This window comes from Molothrus aeneus, chromosome 10, assembly GCF_037042795.1.
Source record: "Molothrus aeneus isolate 106 chromosome 10, BPBGC_Maene_1.0, whole genome shotgun sequence".
NCBI classification, from domain to species: domain Eukaryota; kingdom Metazoa; phylum Chordata; class Aves; order Passeriformes; family Icteridae; genus Molothrus; species Molothrus aeneus.
The window spans coordinates 21,623,993-21,646,693 of record NC_089655.1 but is presented as its reverse complement, the minus strand read 5'-3'; the positions used below and the strand labels follow the sequence as shown (position 1 = coordinate 21,646,693).

Sequence of the window (22,701 nt, the reverse complement as noted above, 5' to 3'; positions counted from 1 at the left end):
GCACTCATTGTCAGTTGTTTATTTGAAGCTTCATTCCCCCAGCCATGCTTTTAATGGGGTTTTTTAATACATTTGTGTTCTCAACCCAGCAGTCTGTCCATCTGTCTCAGAGCCTTTCAGACACACTTGAATTTGTGCTCCATCTTCCATTCCTGATGTCAATTATTCCTCAAGTAAGCTTATTTTTTGGCATTTCTACATTTTTCCTTTAAAAAGCACACTATTATAGAGATATAAAATTACTGTGAAGAACTTTTCTACCTAGATGACAGCAACTCATTTAATATTCTCTTATGTGTTCAGATTTAAATTCCATAAAGAACAGATAGCCTAATTTCCTGATGGATTTACAAATGTACACAAGGCAAATGAAAAGGAAATGTGGAAGGAAGTATCAACATCCAAAAATGAATTCATTTGGATTCTTACTGTGTGAAGGTTGTAACATTCAAGGTTGGAAAAAGTTAGCTTTTCACAAACAAGGCACATTTTTTTCCTTAATGATTTGTTAAACAGACCTCATGCAACAATCAGCTCTGACACCATCATAAAGGTTTCCTTATTGAAGTGCTGACAACAGATAAACGATCTGTAAGTCAAGTATTGAGTATTTCTGGGAAAGGTATCATGGCATGTCTGATTTGAGACCTGAATATCATGATTGTCAGATCTCTGAGAGATCATGAGAAGTTCTTACATTTAGGAACAAAACTGGTCCTACTGAAATAGGAAACTGGATGTTTGTTGTTGCCAGCTTTTTTCCTTTAAGCAATTTCCATGCGACTTCTTAAATACTTTTTATCAAAGTCATTTTTGGAAAAGTAGAGCATGGAAGTTGAAGGTATTGCAGTTCCCACATCCAAGCCCATCTGGGTATATTCTTAAGCACTTTTGCAATTGCTTGTTGTGCAATAACTTGGCCAAAAGAAAAGGGCGGAGAGCGGGTGAAAGGTCATTTATCTTGCAGCTGAAGACAGAAAGGAGAACAGTTCTGCTCAGCTTAAGTTGCTCTGTCTCTTCCCCCAGAAGAAGCAGCCAACAGGGCAAAAAAGTGTCCTGGACATTGACTTCTCCAAAAGGCTGCAGAGGAACTCAGAAAAGCCTGACAAGGACACAAGTTCATTTCAGCTACAGACTGTGCAGAAAGCTGTAAATGAAAACAGATGTTCCTAATGTTTATGGAAAAGTGACAAATCACCATTTCCTGCAGCATGGCAGATGGTCTGCACAGACTGCACCAAGTAGACATATAATATAAAATGCCATAATGAAAATCATCTGTATTATTTCCTGCATTAATCAATCTTGGAAGTATATCATAAAATATTTTTTCAAGAGAGTGACTTGAGAATATACTGGAAAGAATAAACCCCAAAATTAGCCAAAAACCCAAATGCAGCAACATAGCAACAAAAATTCTGGCAGGTTGTGAATATAACTTTAAATATCTATTGAACTTCTTTTTTAAAAAGGTATTTGAGAAACTAGGCCTTTATATGGAGAGGAATAAGTAATTATAATAAACTTCCATTACATACAAATAACTATAAGTTTGTTTAAAATCAAAGATCACCTTGTCTATAGAATCCAAAAAATGAAACCAGATCCAGCAGCTGGTGAAATATTGTAAAAGTAATGGTTTCAAAATAGAAACCACATTTTAAGAATAAAAGTTTTGGTTTCATACTTGCAAGTGAATTGTGTTTATGTGGCACTTCAGTTATTCAAGCACAGGAAGTACCATTTATTGAGAGCCTAGGATTAGTTATTGAATTAACCAGAGTCTTGAATCCATAAAAACAGTAACTGAAAACAGCAGTGGCAGAGCTACACTCTGTAACACAGCTCAAGTACAGAAACAGGAATCACCACATCCCAAACCTAAGAAGCTTTGCTTGTTTCTACAGCCATCACTGCAGGCTCCCAGAAGCAGTGTTACTGAATTGCAATAAACTATCAGAAGAAAAATACTTCAAGGATGACTTTTGCCAATTTTAAACATCTCTTACACAATTCTTTTCCTGACCTACTACAAAAGACTGTCTGTCATAATGCATGTGTATGACTTAGCAGTGAAGATAAATATATTCCTTACATGCTAATAGTCTAATGGGATTCACAAAAAATGATATAGCATCCCAGAAAAAGTAGAAAACTAGAAACAAACATAGCCTAGGTTTTAATGGGTAAGCAACAAAAATTCTGGTATGACTGCTACTGTGGAGATCTGCCTTGTTAACTGTAGGGGTTACAGTGTCTGATTGCATAAAATGGCATCCTTGGGAAAAGGTGGGGAGTGAAGCTTTAAAGGTTATGAGAGTTAGGAAATTATAAATGTCAAATAACCTGAAGATGACATAAAGGTAACGGTGAATATTGATCTAGAGGAAAGGTTTGTGAACAAGGAAAACCATATTATTTTTTCTGAGAACAAACTGAGACTAGCAGTATGCTGAGTTTCTAGGCAGAAGACCTCTGAGCAAAGCTGCAAAACAAATTTTAACTTTATAGCAGAAACTTGCTTATTCTTTTTTAATGGCTTGTATCATGACAGGTGTTTCAAACTTTTCAGTTGTATCAAGGGAAGGAACACTACTCTTGCTTTTTCTACTGAATAAGCAGCAAGGAAGGAAGAAAGAGAAGAAGGAAGTGAGAAAGGAAGAGAAGAAAGCAGTGTAACAGGGAGGAGGCGTGTCTGATCTCTCTACTGACCTCTTGAGAGAAGTCAGACTGAAGGAAGGAACAGCTCTAATCTCCATCAGGTGGGATGCAACAGCAGAAGTGGGACTAGTTCTATCAACATGGGATTTGTGCTGAAGGAACAAGCAAGAGGAAACAAATCACATTCCAGTCTCTATCACCAGCTAACACTGCTCCTGTTACCACACCACCTCCTCATCACAGTGCTGCTATAAAACAAGGAACTTCACTGTTAAAACCAACAGAACAAGTTATTGCCCCTTCCATACCAGGCAGAGAATGTATAAAGGCCCAAACTTCATCGACAGTCCATACTGAGGGGTCAGTCTGCACCACTGGTAAGAGGTCGATGCTCTCTGGCATCTTCCTCATCCTCAGCTCCCGAAGCTCCCGCTCCCTCTCCCTCTCACTCTGCCTCCGCAGGCGCGTGGTCATGGCCGTTGGAACAGCGTCTTCATGAGGAGCCAGATCTTCTTCTGCAGATGGATAAGTAATTGGAAGCTGGAAAATGTAGCAACTCCAGTATTAGGCTTTATTTGCAATTCCCAAAGCAGTGCCATAGTTTTAAGCAAATGTTCCACAGACCTGTCTAAGAAAATGATCTCGTGACGCCCCCTCAGGGCCGCTCGGCCGACGCCCGCGTCGCCCAAGACTTTGGCTATCTGACTTCCGATTCCAACGACTGGTCTTGTCTGATGGAAACAGCCCAAATTTCTTAGTGCAACTAAGGCTGTGCCTAAAGAAGTAAGATATATTCAATAATGCACTAGTAGTTTTTTGGACTGAATTTAATAAAGTAACCATAAAATCACAGTGTTGTAGAAATGCTGCTTAATTACAGCAACAGCTGTCACAGAAATACAAGAGAAAGGTATCTCAAAGGCCATTTCATCAAAACCCTCATCTCCTTGTGGGATCAAGTTCATCCAGATTACCCCTGGAAGATGTCTGTCCTTCCCATTTACATTTTATTGCATAGTACAGTTCTGCTCTGAAATGTCCACCAAAAACCTAAAATCACATTGTATTTTCTGGTTCCATTTCCTCTACCTAGCTGATACCCAGTCAAAGGAGGATAGAAGCAAAAATCCCATGTTAAGATTAAAGGACTAAATCTCTTTGTTTTGCTGGTGGTGTCCCAAGAAATACCAAATCAAACATATATATTCCCACTACCTAAATGGGAACATAGCAGATATATGAGAAAGATCATGTCCAGACACACTGATGCCAAAAAAGAGCTAAGTGGTGACTAGAAATGGGAAACTATTCCCCATTTCTAAAACTTATGGTATTAAACATCAACTTTCCAGTTGTTATAATGGAAGATTTTGCATTCAGATGTTGACTCTGAATTCTTGCTCTCTTAACCAGGAGAGATTAATCCATTAGCCAGATAATTATAAACAATAACTACATAAAGTTACCTTTTGGCACAGGATGTGGAGCAGAATCTTTTTGACCGCAGAAACTTATTGGGATATCCCATTTTTCCACAAAATTCACACTTCAGAAGATCATTTTCAATTTCATCCAGTCCCTCTAAAGAAGGAATGAGGAATAAAGTCAGTTTCAATGACACAAAATTATGTTCACATCTCTCACCTCAAGTAGGCAAAAGATCTTCAAATATTTAAGACATTCAATTAAATACTTTGATTAACAGACAATTATGCAAAGCTAAGCAAGTCATAGATTTCATTCTGTCTAGAAAAGATCTTGAGCAAACTGAACCTTAATGAACCCTCAATTAAATTTTTCAACGAACCTAATCAGTTTTTTGTTGCATTTCAAGCCACCCATGAGCAGGTCTGCCCTCAAACATAGCAAGCAATTAAAAAAGAAGGGTAACATTGCTCATGAATTGCTTCATAAAGAGTTCATTAAGAGAATCAGGCCTTCCACAGCAAAAATGCAAACTCTCTGTAACAGCATAATGAATTAACCTTTTAAAGTACTTTCTTTGAAGAAACAGCTGCTAACAACCAAAGGGACTTGTGAAAGCAAAGAAAACATTGAATGCTGTATATATGTAACATTCAATCTATGAAAAAGATTGAAATCTATGAATTGAATCTATTGAATCTATGAAAAAGCTGCGTGCAACAAAGAAAAGGATTATTGCATCTGCGAATTTACAGCTCATTGTTCCAGAGTATGTTTCTCTTACTGATGAGATGAGATGGCCCTTTTCCTGCTCTACAAAAAGCACTAGTGCAGCAAAGAGCTGCAAATACTGAGAAGGGGATTTCTGCCACACACACAATCATACCCTGACTTACTATCAGAAAATCTCCTCTACTCACGTGATGTGTACGTGGATGTGTCACAATGTTGGATGTTACCTACCAGCTCATCCAATGAGTAGTTACAAATTCTCTACATAAACCTAGCACCTGCTGTAAGGAGCTAAACCAAAACTAAACCCAAAACTATGAGTGTTTGGATAATTCCACAGAACAGACAGCTGTCTGAAATCTGAGACTCAGCATAATGCTCATACTGAATTAACATCTAATGAAACAAATTATGGACAAAATGACTGCTGCAAAGAGTTTTGATATGGAAGAAGGAATAGAAATCTTTCAAGAGAATTAAAGAAAGACTTGCATCGAGACTAAATTTAAGCAGATCACCAAAAACAGCTCTGATGCTATAAGGATACAAGCTGTGGGAAAGAAAACCCAGGGGTGGCTAAAAAATTCTGAACTTTCAAATCTTAGATGATTTTATACAAAAATGTGTGTTCACAGAATAACTTGGTTTTTCTGGGCCAGGCCACAGTTTGATTCCCATTTCATAGCACACAGAACTGGAGGGGGGAAATGGGCATTTAAGCAAAAACTACAAACCTTCTGCAATCATATCCTCTATCTCTGTGTCTGATGAGTTGTCTGCATGTTTTGTGTTCTGCAAGTCTGATTCAACACACACCACACTCATGATCTGACCCTCCACCAGCAATCTCTTCTCTGCAGGCTGTTCCACCAGCAAAGATGAACGACTGACCTAGTGCAATAAAAGCAAAGCAACAGTGGGTAATTAACATTATTCACAAGAATGAATTATTAAAAACAATATTTGTTTTCAATCTTCTCAGTAGAAGATGATCAGTTTCTACCTCATATCAATGAAGTGTAATTATGTCATAACAAAGCTAATTTCAAATTAAGACTCACTCCTGCTCTGCAGTTTGCAATTATATTTAACAAAGGGAGAAACACATTATATCTACAGAAATGAAGGAATGGGGAAATGAGACACACATTAAATTAGAAAGACAGGCTTTAAATTGTCAGTTTGTGATTTAAAATTTTCAACAGTACTTCTTACCAGCCAGCACACTAATTACACCTAGCCCAGTTAAGAGCTTGCCAGTGCTTGAAACAACAAATTGTAGCATTTTAAAATTTTAACAGACTCAGCTCTGAGGTTCAAATTAAGGTATCACTTAAATAGAGGGATCTAAGAGGCAGACAAATGTAAAAAAGTTATTCCAAATGGTAGCCTAAATCCACTCGCTGTAGTTATCTCCAGATATAGCCTACTACTCAAGTCACCCATCAGTGGAGAAAAGGTCAAAACCAACATCTGAAACATAATTCCAGATCTAAATATCAACTAGCCACAAATAACATCATTCTTACAAAGAGTTAATTTCAAAGATTAGTAGGAAAAAATTCCTAGCAAATTTAGACTTACAGGGAATGGCTCCAACCCCTCCTGAATCACAAAGCCTTCGATGACGTGGGTCAGGATCTGGGGTTTAACAATAGCCTGTGGAGGTTTGTTTTCTAGGCTGGGAATGCTATTGGGCATGGTTGTGCTGTTGCTCCTTGTGGTTGCTGCTGGAAGCAAAAGAGGGGGTGGTGGAATAGAGGCATGGGAAGGATCAGATGGAGATTTAATTACTGAGGCACTGACTGATGATGTCACTGAAGGCAGTCCCCCATGTTCTGCAAAAAATAACAAAATATGTTATGTTTTATCACTTATGTCCAACCATTGGCTCAGAATCAGGAAGTAAGAGGTGATAAATCCCCAAGACCCATCTCTGCACCCATCAACCCCTAATACAGGCTCTTTCCTAGGCTGTATAGATTCCACTTTTAAAACAAGATGGTTTATCTCAACAGACTATTCCACAAACACACCCTCCTCATGCAAACATTTTCCTTCACTCAGTACCTGCTAGCTACAAACAAAGTTGGCCATTAATTACTCACACAAATCACAAAAGCAAAAGCTATCTTAGTGTGGCATTTGTCCTCACCTGACAAAGGATCTTCTGAATTAAGAGCCTCTCCATTGCCCAAGGTTATGGCTGGTGGGGACAAGGTGGGTGGTGTAGGTGTTCTTGCCATGTGGACACAATCTGAGTCCTCGGGCATCTCCTCTTCACACACATTCTCCACTTGGTAAATCTGCATCCAACAAACTATTGCTTTAGAGAGATTTCCATTCTATCTTAACACCTTAAAAGAGTTGCATAAATACAGTTTTAAAAATAAATTACCAGGTCAAATATGTTCATCTTCTAATAAAATACTAGTTCCCAAAATGCATACCAAACAATAAACTCTGAGGACATCACAATATCTACGACAGCAAAATGGAAGTATTTTGTTACAAACAGCAATACATAAAGAAGCACAGTTCTCCAATCAAACAGAGCAGAGAACCTGTTTCAATATCTTATGTGTATAGTTTACTGTTCTTTTTATTTACACATACATTTGATGCTATTTAAATATATCTGCAAAATGCAAGTTTAATAATAAGTCTGCAAATCGTTCTATCTTATACAGCAGTGTAATCAAGCTGAGTATTTCAGAAGAGTACACCAAGACTATCAAGCATTAGTGGTTATAAGAGGTTTTAAGGTCTTTCCCTCAGAAGTATTGAAATAAATTTACATAAATTCCTGACAGCAGATTAAAATGTAAAACATCACCCTGTCAAAAGCAAACCTGGCTCCTACTCTTTTGTCCAATTTCTCCATGAAATACCAGAGTTGAGATTACTACCCTCTTTAAATAAATTGAAAATGAACAGCACACCTCCTTCCTTAACCTGTTGATAGCCTCAAAAAAGCCTACAAGAGCTGCTGATTCTTTTGCTCATCTTAATCTCATTAGCAATTTACCACTAAAGCCCAGCAACACCATCTTAAATGTCAGCCTTATTTGCATAACATTTTATTTTCCTGTACATCATTTTAATCTAGAGATTGAAGGCAAAACCGTCAATTACAAATTGCAGACATCTGAGACAAACACCGGACCAAATTAAATGGTGGTGATGAGAATTGCCAAAACAGCATCAAAATTCCCCTATTCTTTTATGAAGAGGATATTTTTATGTTAGTAAAAAATAAATAATCCAGAAACCTATCATCTTAATAACCTGATATGCACCTTCCACCTAGTATAGATTGTTCTAATCAAAATCTATTTGTATTGAGGTAAAAGTTTACAGTCCTCATGTCACATTTACCAAAATTCTTTATGCAAGCATTGTCATATGTTTACTTACTTTTTTAAACTTCAAATGCATTGTAATTTCATTAAGAAACAAGATTTTAGATCTTAAATTTACATTTTCATGATTCCTGGTTTATATTCTTGACTGATGATCCATTACAAAAAAGCCAACAAAAAAACCCCAAACCAAAACATGAAACAGAAGGAAAATGTCTATGATTTTCTTAAAACTCTGTTCTGTAATCAATAGGTTTCTTGTCCCCTGTCTAGCACCTGATTTAGGTCGCTTTGAAGTCAATGGGCCTGACTCAGGGAAAGAATAAAGGATGCAATGTTAGCACTCACCACTGGAGTTTCAATCGGAACTGACGGCTGCACCTGCAGATTTACTGCGACGGTCTGTGGCGGTGGAAGAGTTTGAAATGGCAGCTGGACCAAAGCCTCTGCAGCAGGAAGTTCCTCCTCAGAAACCAAAGTGTTTTGAACCAAAACCTGGCCCTGGGACAGAATTTCAGGCTGCACTTGTAAAGACTGCACAGACTGCAGGGGCAGCGGTTGAATCTGAGTCGAGGGTGCTGAGAGCTGAGGCGGAGCTGCCAGAGGGATGGGAGCGGATTGCAGGGCTGGATACTGCTGGTGTGGCGTGGAGGACACGAGCTGCTGGCCCGGGGAAACCAGGCTGGGCGGCTCCACGGCCCCGATGTGCACGGCGGGCGAGGGCGGCAGCGGCAGGTGCTGCGGGAGGCTCAGCGGCTGCGATGGCCGCGCGGGGTTGGCGGCGGCCGCCTGGGGAGCGGCCGGCTCGGGCTGCAGAGCCGCTGGCACCAGGGAGCTGGCCTGGGACTGGATAAGGGCTTGAGGGTGAATAATTATGGTGGGTGACTGACTCGGGGAGTGGGACGGCGGAGGGGACACCACCACTGACTGCTGAGCTGACTGGGACGGGGTAGGGGAGAGCGTGAGAGGGGGAGGATGGATGTGGATAGGGGAGCAGTGGGACTGGGCGCTGCTGGGCGCCGGAGGCAGCGCATGGCTGGGCAGGGGCAGACAGTGCTGGGATGGAGGCGGCTCCTGGCCCGGCGGAGTCTGAAGTGCAATCGGCTGGACTTGCTGCTGCTGCTGCTGCTGCAGGATCAGCTGATGATGGGAAATCTTTGGAGGTGGTGAATGAAGTGGGATCTGCTGATGTTTTACTAGAGAATGAGGTTGCAATGGAGAATATGAAGCTGTGAGGGAAGGGAAAAAAGTATTTATTAAAATTAGTATTTATTTCTTCAAATTCTGAAAATATTGTAAAATACCTCAAAAATTCTCACCCTAAAGATCAGCACAATATTTTTAATACTTCCAATATTTGTTTAAAAATATCTTCTTTGACAGCACACAAGAACAATTTATTAGGGTAGTATATCAATTTCCAAAGCAAAATGCAGCAATGAACAAATGAATATGGCCATGCTTTTTACATATAGAAAGACACTTTCTATAAAGAAGTATCTAAATTTAGCTTTTTGCTGCTAGGTCTAAGATTATTGCTGATCCAGCCTTATTTAAGAATTTCACACAACTTTAAATGGATTTAACCTTTGCTTTGAAACAGACTGGAAGAGAAATGATAAGCACAACAGGATTTGCTGATTTGAGTTTTAGGTTAAAACTCAGATAATACCATGCTAAGAGACTAAATAAAATTCCAAGAGTTTAGTATAAATTTAAACCATTTGAAAGCATTTGCCTGAACTTGAACACAGCAACTGAGAGGCACAAACCTAAAAATAGTGCAGCTTCCAGAGAAATCATCACCTTTAAGCGAACCAGTGACTCACCAGCCATTTCTTACAGCACACACACATTTTCCTCCACATGCAAACCTCTTCTTGCTTTGTTTTGTCCACTTGAGAAACAACTCATTTATGTAGGTTTTTTTTTTTTTTGTTCTGCTATTAAGTGTGGGGCTTTTTCTTACCAACATGAGTTCTGAGAGCATTAGAGCTCAATACCTCCAGAATGTCTGCCTCCAAGTCCCACTCTTTCTCTAAAAGCTGTCATTAAGCCAAGCTACATTCCACAGAATTCAGACCAATGGTCTAGGCTACCATCACTTTTTCAAAATAAGAAAGCTAAGATGCAAATATGCTGCATGCAGTGTAAGTGCCTCTCTAACCAAGTACAGGTTATTTTGATTTATCTTGATACAAAATACTGAAATTTTAGCATCGTTACCTCTGTGTTTATAAAAATACTTGATATAAGAACATTCTCATGACACAGACAACACAGAAAAAAGAAACAAACCACTAATAAAATGGATTTAGATGGGAGCAAGAGGCTTGAGGTGGTTTCAGCCCACATTTTGCTGCCCAGAGATGGGATGGCATGTCCTGACAATAAACGTACAGAGAGACCAGGAATGAGAATCATGTCTGTGCTGTGACTCAACAGGGTATTGCAGTTGCTATACTGTGCTTGTATTGTGATTTAAGAACATTCCTGCTTCTGCTTAATCAAAATCCTATGCAACATCCAATACCAACAAATAAGTGAATTTACTAATAAAATTTGAATTCTGTTCATGTGGAATACCTACAATAACACGGTCAGAGAACACTGAACTCTGACAGAACCATAGCTTCCCACAGCTCCACACTGATCCCACCTGGTGCAATGAGGTGGTGGATGCTGGATGTCCGTGTGACGGGCGTGCTGCGGCACTCTGGGGCGGGGCTCTCCCCTTTCCTATTGCTCTCTGAGGGATCTGAGCTGCCCTTGGAGCTGCTGGCAGCCTTACTGGGGCACAGCGACTGGCTTTGGCTGCTGCTCTTTGGTGGGCCATTCTGTGAACTTGACAACACACCCAGCTTCTGACTGCGCACCGTCAAGTTCTGAACCTGGGAAATGAGCAAAACGCGAAAAGACCCGAACTCTATAAATAGCTGTGATAATTATCAGGCAAAACCAGCCCAAAAAAAAAATTACATTTTGTAATGCTTCTCATCCTATGTGATCACAAGAAGCTAAAAATCTGCATATCAAAGTATCTTTAAAGCCATAAAATTTAGAGGATAGCGATCTTTATTACTTCAGTGATAAATACAGAAGTCTTTTTTCCCTTTTTGGATTTTTAAAAGAAATGGAAATTGTTAATTAATTTGAATTAAAACTTTCATTTTTCTCTTTTATTGTGCCTTCAAAGTAAGTAACACAAGGCATCTTAAGCAAAGGCAAGTTTATTTTTACAGACACTGCAGAAGTGCAGTGGTTTGTGAGTGAGCTTCCAGACACCACCATAAACCAGAGCCTTTGGTGGTCAGTGGGACCAGAGTCTTCTCTGCTGTGTGCTAACAAAACTGAGACCTTTCTTTTTTTCAAGACACCTCCAATGTAACATGAAACAAAAGGTTTGCTTTTTGAAATGTATTATCAGTCAGGGATCATTTTCACTGAAGGCTGTTACCACACCCAGATTCTGCACATAATGATCCCAGATCTCCAATGCTATGTGCTGAGCTAAAATTTCATTTTCAAGGGTAATGCCTACCCTTGTAGCACTAATTTACATCATCTTTTACAAAAAAAAGAGGACTAATTATTATCACTATTCCCTATTTTGATTACATAATCCCTGCTGCACTCAACAGTTAGTACCTGTGTAATGAACAGCCAGTTTACATTTCACTTCTCACTGCTCTGTGTGTCACCACAGGGCACACTCAAACCCAAGACAACAATGCCTGCTTCCTCACTGGCATTCAGGAGGCATTTACAGCCATCCTGCCCCAGTGAGGACAAATCCTTCAGCACACCTTCCAAGGTAAGGTCACTCAGCTGGAGTTTGGCAGAGCCACCCCAGCAGCCCATCTGCTCTCTGGTCTGGGGTGAAAGTAAAGCAAGAAAAACTAAAGCACAACATTTCCTTACTTTTCAGTTTTGTCCCACTTGACGGGGCAGACCTTTAATAAGTTTAGACAAGCTCACCTGAGTAGCTGCAGACTGACAGGAAGATGAGGAGGATGAGGAGACAACAGGAATGTCAGACTGGACAGCAGCCACAGTGGTCGCAGGAGTAAAAATAAGCTGTTAAGCAAGAAAAAAATACACATTAACAGACTGAAATGTTAAAAATCTGTGAAAGAAATGTATGTATCTTAAAGAGATACATACTTCCACATACTGATGTACAGCTTCTAAGATTGACTTTTTTACTTTTAGATTAATTCATTTAAAGAACTATTTATCATGGTAATTTTAGTAAACCAAGAAAATAATAGAGAATAGAAACAAAGAAAACAAAAGAGAATATAATATAATATAATATAATATAATATAATATAATATAATATAATATAATATAATATAATATAATATAATATAATATAATATAATATAATATAATATAATATAATATAATATATTTGTTATAATATAATAGACATAATATAATTTATATTTGTTATAATACATATTATATATTATATAATAATATAATAATATAATATATATAATAATATATTTGTTCTGCATGTTGAGAAAATCTTTGAGATAAATAAACACATCTATGAACTTTCATACAAGCACATAAGAGGACTTTCCCTTCAATACTACAAATTAGTGGAAAAATAAAAGACAAAAGAGCAGCCCAATATCTACTATACTTAAGAAAGAGAGCTTAGATCTTCCAACAGGGACAGATCAAAGGCAAACTTTGCAAGAACTGTAATCAAAACTTACCATCTGAGCTCGGAGATACATTTGAGCCTGGCTGGCACTCAGGGTGGGAGAGGTGCTGCCCAGCAACATCGTCTGTTGGGTGATGCTGCTGCTGGTGGTGTTGGAGGTCTGAGAACGGCTTATTATCTGTGCAGGTGTAGGAGAGGTGGAGAGGTTAATCTAAGGAAACAAAAATATTGCTTCTGTCATGGAAATTCCATCACCCTAAGGGCTAAAGCCAGAAAGCCCTTGACAAAAATGGCAGGGGCAGTTGGAGTCTCTGAACTGTGAAGATATCAAAAATATATTGAGCTAATCATCACAAAATTGGATTCTGGCAAGCTTGTATGTTTTTATTCTTAAACTGCAAGCAACCACTTTGCAGTAAATAATAATAAGCAGTTACAAGTATAAACAATGATATGAAGTCTGAAAAATATGTCTCATAGAAATACACATTTACTGAATATGTAGAATGAGATTTCAATATTTTAAGAAAAAACACCTGAACTTTAATATTTAAGATCTTTAAGTGTTTATATTAACTGCCTGGACTGGTATCTTCTATTATACAACCTAATCAGGACACTTTGTGCCACCACCTATGGACTTTCAATCCTCATTTCACATATGCACACTGAAAAATGACTGAAGACTAAAACCTTCTCCAATTTCCTATTAAATGCTCAAGAACCACTCTTTAGCATCTTCTTAAAAAAAGAAGCTGTTGTGTCTTTGCTTTTTCTCTTTTTCTCTAACCAGTCTAACAGAGTTAAGTGCCCAGCTCTTTTTCATCACTTACTTAAAAGATTTCCTTGAAAAACCCCAGCCCAATTAGTTTGTTAGTTTAACATCAGACATCTTAATAGAATTTACCTCCAAAATTCAATGAATAATGGTTTTACTTTTAACAACTGTAAGCCAAGCCAAGCTATGAGAGCTTAAAAAAATACACAGTTAAATCACTGAAGCTATGCACTGAAGTCATGAACAGCTTGAGGGTGTGATTAATAAGCAGGATGTCTGTAGGACTAAAAAATCCTACTTCAGACAGCTGTAAAACTGTACAGAAGATACCGTGCATGTCTGACAATGGCACTTAAAGAAATACAACATGAACTGAACACAGAGCTGCTCACAACTGAAACCTGAGCACATGCCTAGAACATGGGAAGTGAAACTGCAAAAAAGATGAATGATAAAAGATGATAATCAATAAAAGAATGAATACTATAAACATTTAATCAGTATCATAAACATATGTGAGCATTGACTTGGATTCTTTAGATTTACTGCTATTTAATCCCTGATACATAGTTATGATTTTCACCTACAGTAGTGCCCTGAATAAAGAAACTAATGTAGAAAATCCAGTAAGAAATCATGTAAGAGATGAGAGCTCAGGGAGTGATTTCTGCAGGAGTTTGTACAGCCACTGGTGCTTCTGGAGTGAGCAGCTGCCCCTCGGAGCATCAGGAGGGGTCTGGGACTTGGGAAGCCAACACTGGCCACCAACAATCACACACAGCACCCAGCACTTACTACAGAGTCATCATCCTGCTCACTGTGTCTGTAGCATTAATTTTAACAATACAAACTGAAATGCTACTCATATTTTCTGGTTTTCCCTGTAGCCATAGAACAACCAAGCAGGGTTGGGAATGGAGGGAGGGCTTGGTGCAGTTACGTACCGAGGTCTGCGACATGCTTGACTGCTGAGTGACACTCCCAGTGGGGGAAGTACATTGCCTCCCACCTGACAGGCTTGCCTAAATAGCAAGAATATGTGTCAAACAGTGAAATCAGAAAGTGCTTAAGTGATGTTCATTTTATTGCATAAACCATCAGAAACAGCCCTCTCTACCCTTACCTTTCTGTGAGTTAACAGTAAGATGCTTTACTCAGTGGAAATAGAGTGCACTCTGCACTATGGAATGCTACCTGCAACGTGCTAAGTTCCTTGAAGTCCTACCAAACTTCAGACATGTAATTCTTTCAGATCAAGACCTGAAGAAAAATGATCAGAGGTAAAGTCTGCCAAACTGCTAATGATGGAGCTAAGTGATCACTTCACTACCTGTGGTGCTCAGAACTTAAAATGCAATATCTAGATCTCATGTCATAATTTTATTGTGATTAGAATCTTCTAAAAATATATAAATGCTGTACAGAACAGCCTCATATTCTGGAATGGTAACTTATGTATGCACATCAAGTGTCTGTCACAGGATGCTATTCCAGCCCTTCAGATGAATAACAGGGACAGTGATTTAGGTTTCTGTATGAACAGAACCAAAACTTCTCAGCCTTTCCTGACCTGATTTTCTTTGCTCTGTCTCAGTAACTGTATATCCACATAGAAATCCATCACAACAAAAAAAGACAAATCAACATATTACCACAATCGAATGAAAAAGGTATAGAAGAAAAAGCCAGGAGCAAAAATGAGTCAGTCCAGCTCTGACACCAAACAGCCATATCCCTGAGGTCCATAACTCCATTTAGCATTTCCCTGTGTAAAATCATTAACAACCACCTCTCTGCAAGATCATACTCTCAATCCAAGGCAAACTGAGGTCAAAGGAAATCTTGCCACTGATTTAATTCAAAATGGGTCTCCTCCAGTGATCACTAATGTTAAAAGCTGGGTTTCAGATATGTAATGTCATTTACCTCCTACATTTTCACACTCAGGGTTAAAATTTAATTTTGCCATTACTTATAATGCAGCCAGATGTGAGGCAAAACACACTAAGATGCCAGATGTTCATTATTTTTTATTTCACTAAGATAGAATGCCATTCATTGCTTCCCCCACCAACTTTTAGAGAAAATCATGGGATGAAGATTGAAGTAGTCTATTTTTAATATTTATTTTATTACTGCTTGATGATTTACATGATGCATTATAATGTATGCAATAAAGCATGGAATGGTTGCCTACTGGAGCATCTATACCGCTGGACAAAATCCTCCAAACAGTTTGGAGGATGATACAATTTAAAGTAACAACATCATTAAAATATAACAGTGAATTATCACGAGGCATTAAGCTCAGGCACTTAAGCTGTTATAATGTTTGACAATGACTGTAGTCCTGCTCTAGACAATTCATGATTCTTTTTCAGCAATCTTCACTCTCACCTGTGGAACAGTTGCCAGACTCTGAAATTGGGTACTGCTTAAGTGCTGCTGCTGCAGAGCAGCAGTCTGCAGCATTAGATGCTGCTGCTGGGCTGCGTACATCTGCTGGAGGTACTGAGCAGCTGAGCTAGGAGGACGATGCAAGGCCTGCTGAATAACCTGTGATGAATCAGTAGGTAATTAATTACAATTACAAAGCACTCACCATGCTGACATGATATTTAACTTTATCCTTACAAGGAAATAAAGCCAAATAAATTTTTTCACATCAATTAGGTCATACTGATCTTGCTCCCTCACTGTTCTTGACCAAGTCACAGAATATTGTCAACATCAACATATTCCCATTCTCAAGGACAGCCTGACAATACAGCATCATCCCCAACACATCATCTCAGCCTCTCAGCTGCTTGTCAACACATCCTACATCATGTTCTGCTTTTTAAGAGATCAGAGTAGTGTGTGAGAAACCCAATTATCAAACACAACAGAATGGACTGTACAGAGTTCAAGGAGACATAATTTAAAGAACAGCAAGAAGGAGCTGGATCCCAAGCGGGACGTATCCACACAAATACCTTGGATCCCTCTAATCAAAGTCAGTCAAACAAACAGCTTTATTTTGCAAAGGTTTATGTTAATAATCTGCCCCTCAGCAAATGGTGAACAAACTCAACTTTCTATCAGAGCATTTCCCCTACCCTTATTTGGGAGACAGGCCTACCCTGAACTATCCCTAAGTGGTCTGAGGCCCTCCAGTAAACATCTCCTGAAAACCAGCAAGCCAGCTATGGAGAAGGACAACAGCAATAAGGAATGACAAGTTAACCCTGTGAAGTGCCCTCAGTGCTCAGAGCTCTGTGCAGGACAGGGAGGCAGCCCCAGGCCCAGTACCTGGACAGCATGTCTGTCAGAGCCGCTGTAGACGGAGATCTGCGGCAGCGGCGTGCGCGAGGTGGAGGTGGTGGTGACGGTCGTGGTGGGTGCGGAACACGTCGTTGTGTTGGCTTCATTCTCCATAGCTGTGCAGCGTTTGTCCAGCCTGCTGGGAGTCACACAGAACTGGTTCACAAGCAAGGCCACAACGTGCTGATTTTAATGCAAAAAATGTTTTGCTGAGAGGACTATTTCCAAAGGCAAGTGTCACAGAATCACAGAGTGGTTTGGGTTGGAGGGACCTTAAAGACCATTTTGTCCCACCCCCTGCCACAGCAGGGTCACCTTTCAACACACCAGGTTGCTTCAAGCCCCATCCAACCTGGCCTTGAACACTTGCAGAGATGAGGCAGCCACAACCTCCATAGGGCCTCACCCATCCTATAGTAAAGAATTTCTTAATAACTAATCTTAGTTTGTAGCATTTGCTATTACTTGATGCAATCTCAAGAGATGTAGTTATAATCTAAGATCCATCAAAAGTAGCAATAAAGAACCAATTTAGGAATACATCCAAGATTTCCAGCCAGCTGCACAGGACAAGTAGCACCTTCCTCACGCCCACAGCCCAGGAATGAATATGCTGACTGACCCTGGACACTGAGCAAAACCTGCTCTTGGCAAAAATCACCACTGAAATGCTGTGTCTGGGGAGAGAGGGAAAGGATACAGGAAAAAATCCTTTTAACAGCAATACCTCACACAATACGGCAAGAACCAAGGAAGAAATTACCTATTTAAGCACCTCAAATGATCCTCCCCAGCCTTATGCAGCTTCCCTCTGTTGCAGAGCACAAAATGTCATCTTTATAACTGAAATGAATCACAAACCTCAATGTATGTTATGGGGGTGTTTACTGCAGTTTCTTTTTCAGTCTTTGTATTACGATTAACAGGAAATCACATAGTAGCTGTTTATTGCTTTCCCAAGGATGCCAAAAAAAGGGAGGGTTGAGAAGATGTTTCCTTCTTACCATAAAGAGGGGCTCAGAGAAATAATCAAGAGAAAGCTGCAATGTCCTAGAAAAAAAGCAGCTTTGACAAGTTCTTAACAAACCGCCCATTGGACGCCGCATCAAATGGGAATATAATCAGGAGTTTCAACTCACGCAGCTGGAAGCAGAACAGGACACTGCCAGGCTGCCACCCTCACCTCCCAAAACACAACTGCTCTGCAAGCAGAGGGCTGCACATGATGCTGCAGCTCCTGGGGACCTGCAACAACTAAACTGTAACACACACACGGCCACCTAAACACCTCTTGCCTACCCTTGTATTGGACACTCGCATGGACTTTGCCATGAAAGAAAATTTGTGGCAATCAAGGATGCTTTAAACACAGAGATGCCTGCTATTAGAACTGAAGAAAAAATAGGATTTGCTGTTAAAAATGCAGGTCTGTTGTGCATTGCTGATGCCACTCGTGCACCTACATCAGGGCACAAGTTAACATACTTGGGTTCCCACTCCAACTGCAATAAACACAGCATCATTTCTAAAACCACTTTACATTAATTTCACATAATGAAAATATATTAAAAAAAATCCTGTCTCCTTCAGTGGACATTAAAAGCACCTCAAAATACTTACACCTACAACTAGTCTAGCTAGTTTTTGCAGAGTTATACAACCAGTTAAATTAGCTTAAAACAACATTAGATGTCTCATTTCCTTCATTCTCAGCCACGTTTTTGGTGTCTTATAAGCAAGATATGTAACATATCCCACTTATAACTATTCCATCACAAGTTTACTCCATGAGAGCTGTTAATCCTTTTGCTCAAAATTATTTTAAAAAATAGTATTGTCATTGCTCAGGTTGTTCTCACAAAAGATGTACAATGAAAAAAGGATGTATAGTAAGGAGCTCCTAAATTTTTGCTCAGCAGCTCTCCTCTGACACCTCACCTTGCGCAGGCATCAGATGCTAAATTGTAAGAAAATTAATTTTGTTTAATGATGAAGACCTTGCAATGATGCTCCCTGAGCAACGTTAACTCAAAACAATCTCCATAATGCAAAGTAAGTTTAAGAAAACACACTAACTTAAAACAATCACTACACATTTAAGTGAGCCCAAAATACAAAGCACAACAGAAAACTCTATTGAAAATGTGTATTTATTCAAGCAGTAACAGTACAAGACACCACATAACTTCAAGTTACATTGTGCATAAGGTAGATAGTCCAAAGTTTTGTTTCTTTATATTTTTCTGGGTCAAAACACCACCTGAAGTAAAAAAAAATACCTGCTGTCCTATACCAATTAACAAACTACCCTCATAGTGGACACACGAATGTCATTTACTCATGTTTTGGAAAGTTTCAGTAAATGCCATGGTAATAACAAACCCCGCTGACAACCCACATCCACAACCACAACCATCCACACCACGTGGTTTATTCTTCTTTTTTTTTTTTTCAATTCACAACCTCTCCCTGCAACTCCAAGGGAACAAACCACAAAAAACCCAAATTAAATAAAATTTTCCACCAAGCCTAACCCCTACATGTATTCCGGTATTTGACAGACAGCTCCGAAATAATAATAAAATAATAATAATAATAATAACGAAGGTTTGCTCTGTGGGAATACACCCCACGGCACGCGGAGCAGCGGCCCGGGCTCAGGGGCCCCGGTGCCCCCTGGCCGGCCGCCCCCCGCCCAGGCCGGGCTGACCCACCCTCAGCCCCCGCCTCGCCCAGCCCGGCCCCGCCACCGCCCCCTCAGGAGAGCAAAGGCAGGCGGGCGGGAGGGGCCGGCCCGGCCCGGCGCCGGGGCGCGGTCAGGGCGCAGGTTCCCCGCCCCCGCGGCCCGGCCGGGGCCCCGCGGCTGCCGCTGCCCGCGCTCCGCGCGCCCCGCCGGGACACTCGCCTGGGACGCGCCGCTCAAGGCGCCGCCGCCGCCGCCATTTTCTCGCCTCCCTCACGGGGGAGGTGCCGCGCGCGCGCGGGGCGCGGCCGCCGCCGCGCACGTGACGGGACCCGCCGCCATGTTGGCGGCGCCCGTGAGGGGCCGGGGCTGAGGGAGACCCGCGGCGGAGACGGGGAATTGAAATGTGCGGTGTTTTCAGCCCAAATAACCTATCGATTTACCTGCGTAACAAAACAGGGAACCTCTTTCAAGTGCCTCCTACACTTAGCAGCTGTTGCTCAGACACTGTTAGCAGTGCATCCATCCTAATCACGGTGTGAGCATCTCTTTCCTTTCTGAGGCTTTGCTTCCTTCCATCCTTCCTGCCACTCACCAGCTCAAGGCATTGTGTGAATATGAGTTAACTACCTCTGGTCTCTCTTGCATCATGCCTTGTTGTTTTAGCACCTGATACATACACACCTACAAGTCTTTACTGTAAGTACAGAAAGTCTATATTTGGATGACTTTGGGAGGTGCCTTCAGGCTAAATCCTCCGTGCCTGCCATGCCTGAGAGAGTTCAAGAAGTGTCTGGACAATGCACTCATGCACATGGTGTGGCTCTTGGAGATGTCCTGTGGAGGGTTAAAAGTTGCACCTGATGATCCTGATATTTCTTAGGCCATCACCACAGAAGCCAGCTGCGGAATCCCCATGGAAGGGTCAGGGCTGTGGAGGCCACACTGGGGGATCCCAGAATGGACTTTAGGAATTCCATTTGGAATGGAAGCCCATTTGATGGAGTCTACACAGAGAAGCGGTGGAGTCCCCATCCCTGAAAGTGTTCAAGGAACAACTGGACATGACATTCAGGACTCTGTTCTGGTTGACAAGGTGGGAGTTGATCAAAAGTTGGAACTCAGTGATCTTGGAGGTCTTTTCCAGCCTAAATGATTCTTTGGTTCTAGGATCCCTAACAGTTGAGATAGCTAAGTTCTTTGCAAAGAAAAGAGACTCAGCACTGTCTAACAAAACTCAAATACCTGCCAAGGCATTAGAGATGAGCTTAAACTATTTACAGGTGAAACAGTTGCACTGAGCACAGGTGAGATGCCTGTGACAAGTAGTGACAACAGGTATAATGAGGATGCCTTCTTTCTGTAAAATATGACATAATTCAGCAGGAGAAAATGGAGACTTTTCATAGGTTAAAAGTGTAGGGAGAATGATGACCCATTTTGAATTAGTCTTGGAAATCCTCTAGGATTGCTTGCAGTGATAAGGTGGCTTATGATTTGCAGCTTTAATAAAATACCTTTTGTTAACCATCCTGCTTCACCCCTAGTTGAAACACATCCTTCATGTTACTTTCTTTAAAAACATCACAGCCATTAGATAAAAGGGAATTAAAGCTTTGCCTGAAATTAACACATTGTCTTGTGGACAGTGCACATCACAGGAAGTCTCCAGAATTCCCACAGAAAACACTTTGGTCAGCAGTCTTTGTAAGGAAGGCATTGCCATTGCCTCTGAACGGCTCCTCTTGCCCCTCAGCTCTGTGCTGGCTGCTAAAGGGCAGTATTCTGCCTTTGCCATGGATTTGTGTTAAAATCCTGAATTTTCTGTCACCTCCCAAATTAGCTTGGCAGCAACCACAACAGTGGAGGAGTCATGGTGTGAACAGATTGCCAAGGTGCATAGTTGGATGTGTCTGGTGCTGTTTTTCCTAATGCTGGGATGGGTTTGGTTTTTTCTAACAGCTCAGATGCAGAGCCTGGTCCTTGGGTGGACAGCATCTGCTTCCTAAGAACAACCACAATGGGCATCTCTGGTTCTTTAAGCCTTAGAACAAGGGCAGTTCCAGAATGGCTGGGCCTGGAAGGGCCCCAGATGCCATCCACTTCCAACCCCCTGCCATAGGCAGGGGCACCTTCCACTCCCCAAGCCCTGTCCAACCTGGTGAGTCTGGGTGCTTCAAGGGATGGGGCAGCCACAGCTTCTCTGGGTAATGTGTGTCAGGGCCTCATCATCATCATAGGGAATAATTTCTTCCTAATATCTAATCTAACAATTCTCTCTTTAAATTTAAAGCCATTCTTTCTTGTTCTGTCACTCCATGTCCTTGTCCAAGTCCCTCGCCGGCTCTCTTGGAGACAATTTTAGGCACTGGAGGGGGCTCTAAGGTTTCCCTGGAGCCTTGCTGTCTCTGGGCTGAACAACCTCTCAGCCTGTCTCCAGAGCAGAGGAGCTCCGATTCTTGGACCCTCTCCTTTGCCTCCTCTGGACTCGCTCCAGCAGCAGCAGCACATTTTTCTGTGGATGGAGCAGACCGCAGAGCAGGACCCCAGCACTGCAGGTGCTCAGTATGAGGTGGAGAATCCCCTGCTGCCCACGCTGCTGGGGAGCAGCCCTATCGCTACTTGGGTAGAACAAGTTTCCCTCCTTGGCTCCCTATCACGGCAGCCACCCGTGGCTGAGGCACCGCGCAGCCCGGATCCCGCTCCGCTCCCGCCGCGCCGGCGCCGCGGCCGCCCGCAGCCCCGCCATGCTTCGCGCTGGGCCGTACCAACTGTGGGTGGGGGAGTGACACACACCGCGGTGTTGCCCCGGTTCCGGACGCGGCGGCGGGAGCGGAGGGACCTGCGTACGCCCTCTTACCCGCCTGACCGGGAGCGGCCGCTGCGGCGGCTCCGCTACGGGGCTGCCGGTTACCTGGGTGCCACCGCCGCCGCTGCCCCCCCTCCGTTGCGGCGTGGAGCATCCCGCTCCACAGGTGTGGAGTCCCGTCGGAGAGAGCCCATGTAGAGCGCAGGGGGACACACACGGGACTGACAGCCGCATCCCGGGGCGGCAGAGCTGCCGCCCGGCCGCTCTCC

At 41.6% G+C, this 22,701-nt stretch overlaps 1 protein-coding gene across 2 annotated transcripts in view; it reads right to left on the bottom strand.

Annotated features, from left to right (window-relative positions):
- PHC3 (polyhomeotic homolog 3) overlaps positions 1 to 22,466 on the bottom strand; it is a 31,835-nt gene extending 9,369 nt beyond the window's left edge. Inside the window, exons 1-14 of one of the 2 annotated variants that reach the window (XM_066556343.1) lie at positions 22,392 to 22,466; positions 16,929 to 17,079; positions 16,035 to 16,193; positions 14,582 to 14,659; positions 12,912 to 13,070; positions 12,159 to 12,257; positions 10,840 to 11,071; positions 8,529 to 9,409; positions 6,974 to 7,124; positions 6,403 to 6,656; positions 5,553 to 5,709; positions 4,128 to 4,242; positions 3,286 to 3,436; positions 2,970 to 3,201 (exon numbers count right to left, since the gene is read on the bottom strand). In XM_066556343.1, the coding sequence (XP_066412440.1) occupies positions 2,970 to 3,201; positions 3,286 to 3,436; positions 4,128 to 4,242; positions 5,553 to 5,709; positions 6,403 to 6,656; positions 6,974 to 7,124; positions 8,529 to 9,409; positions 10,840 to 11,071; positions 12,159 to 12,257; positions 12,912 to 13,070; positions 14,582 to 14,659; positions 16,035 to 16,193; positions 16,929 to 17,054 (2,794 nt within the window). In that variant the 5' untranslated portion in view covers positions 17,055 to 17,079; positions 22,392 to 22,466. Of the gene's footprint in view, positions 1 to 2,969; positions 3,202 to 3,285; positions 3,437 to 4,127; positions 4,243 to 5,552; positions 5,710 to 6,402; positions 6,657 to 6,973; positions 7,125 to 8,528; positions 9,410 to 10,839; positions 11,072 to 12,158; positions 12,258 to 12,911; positions 13,071 to 14,581; positions 14,660 to 16,034; positions 16,194 to 16,928; positions 17,080 to 19,845; positions 19,893 to 22,391 lie in introns of those variants that run through there. The other variant, XM_066556344.1, reaches the window with a different exon arrangement.
- Between the last annotated feature and the right edge of the window lie 235 nt (positions 22,467 to 22,701).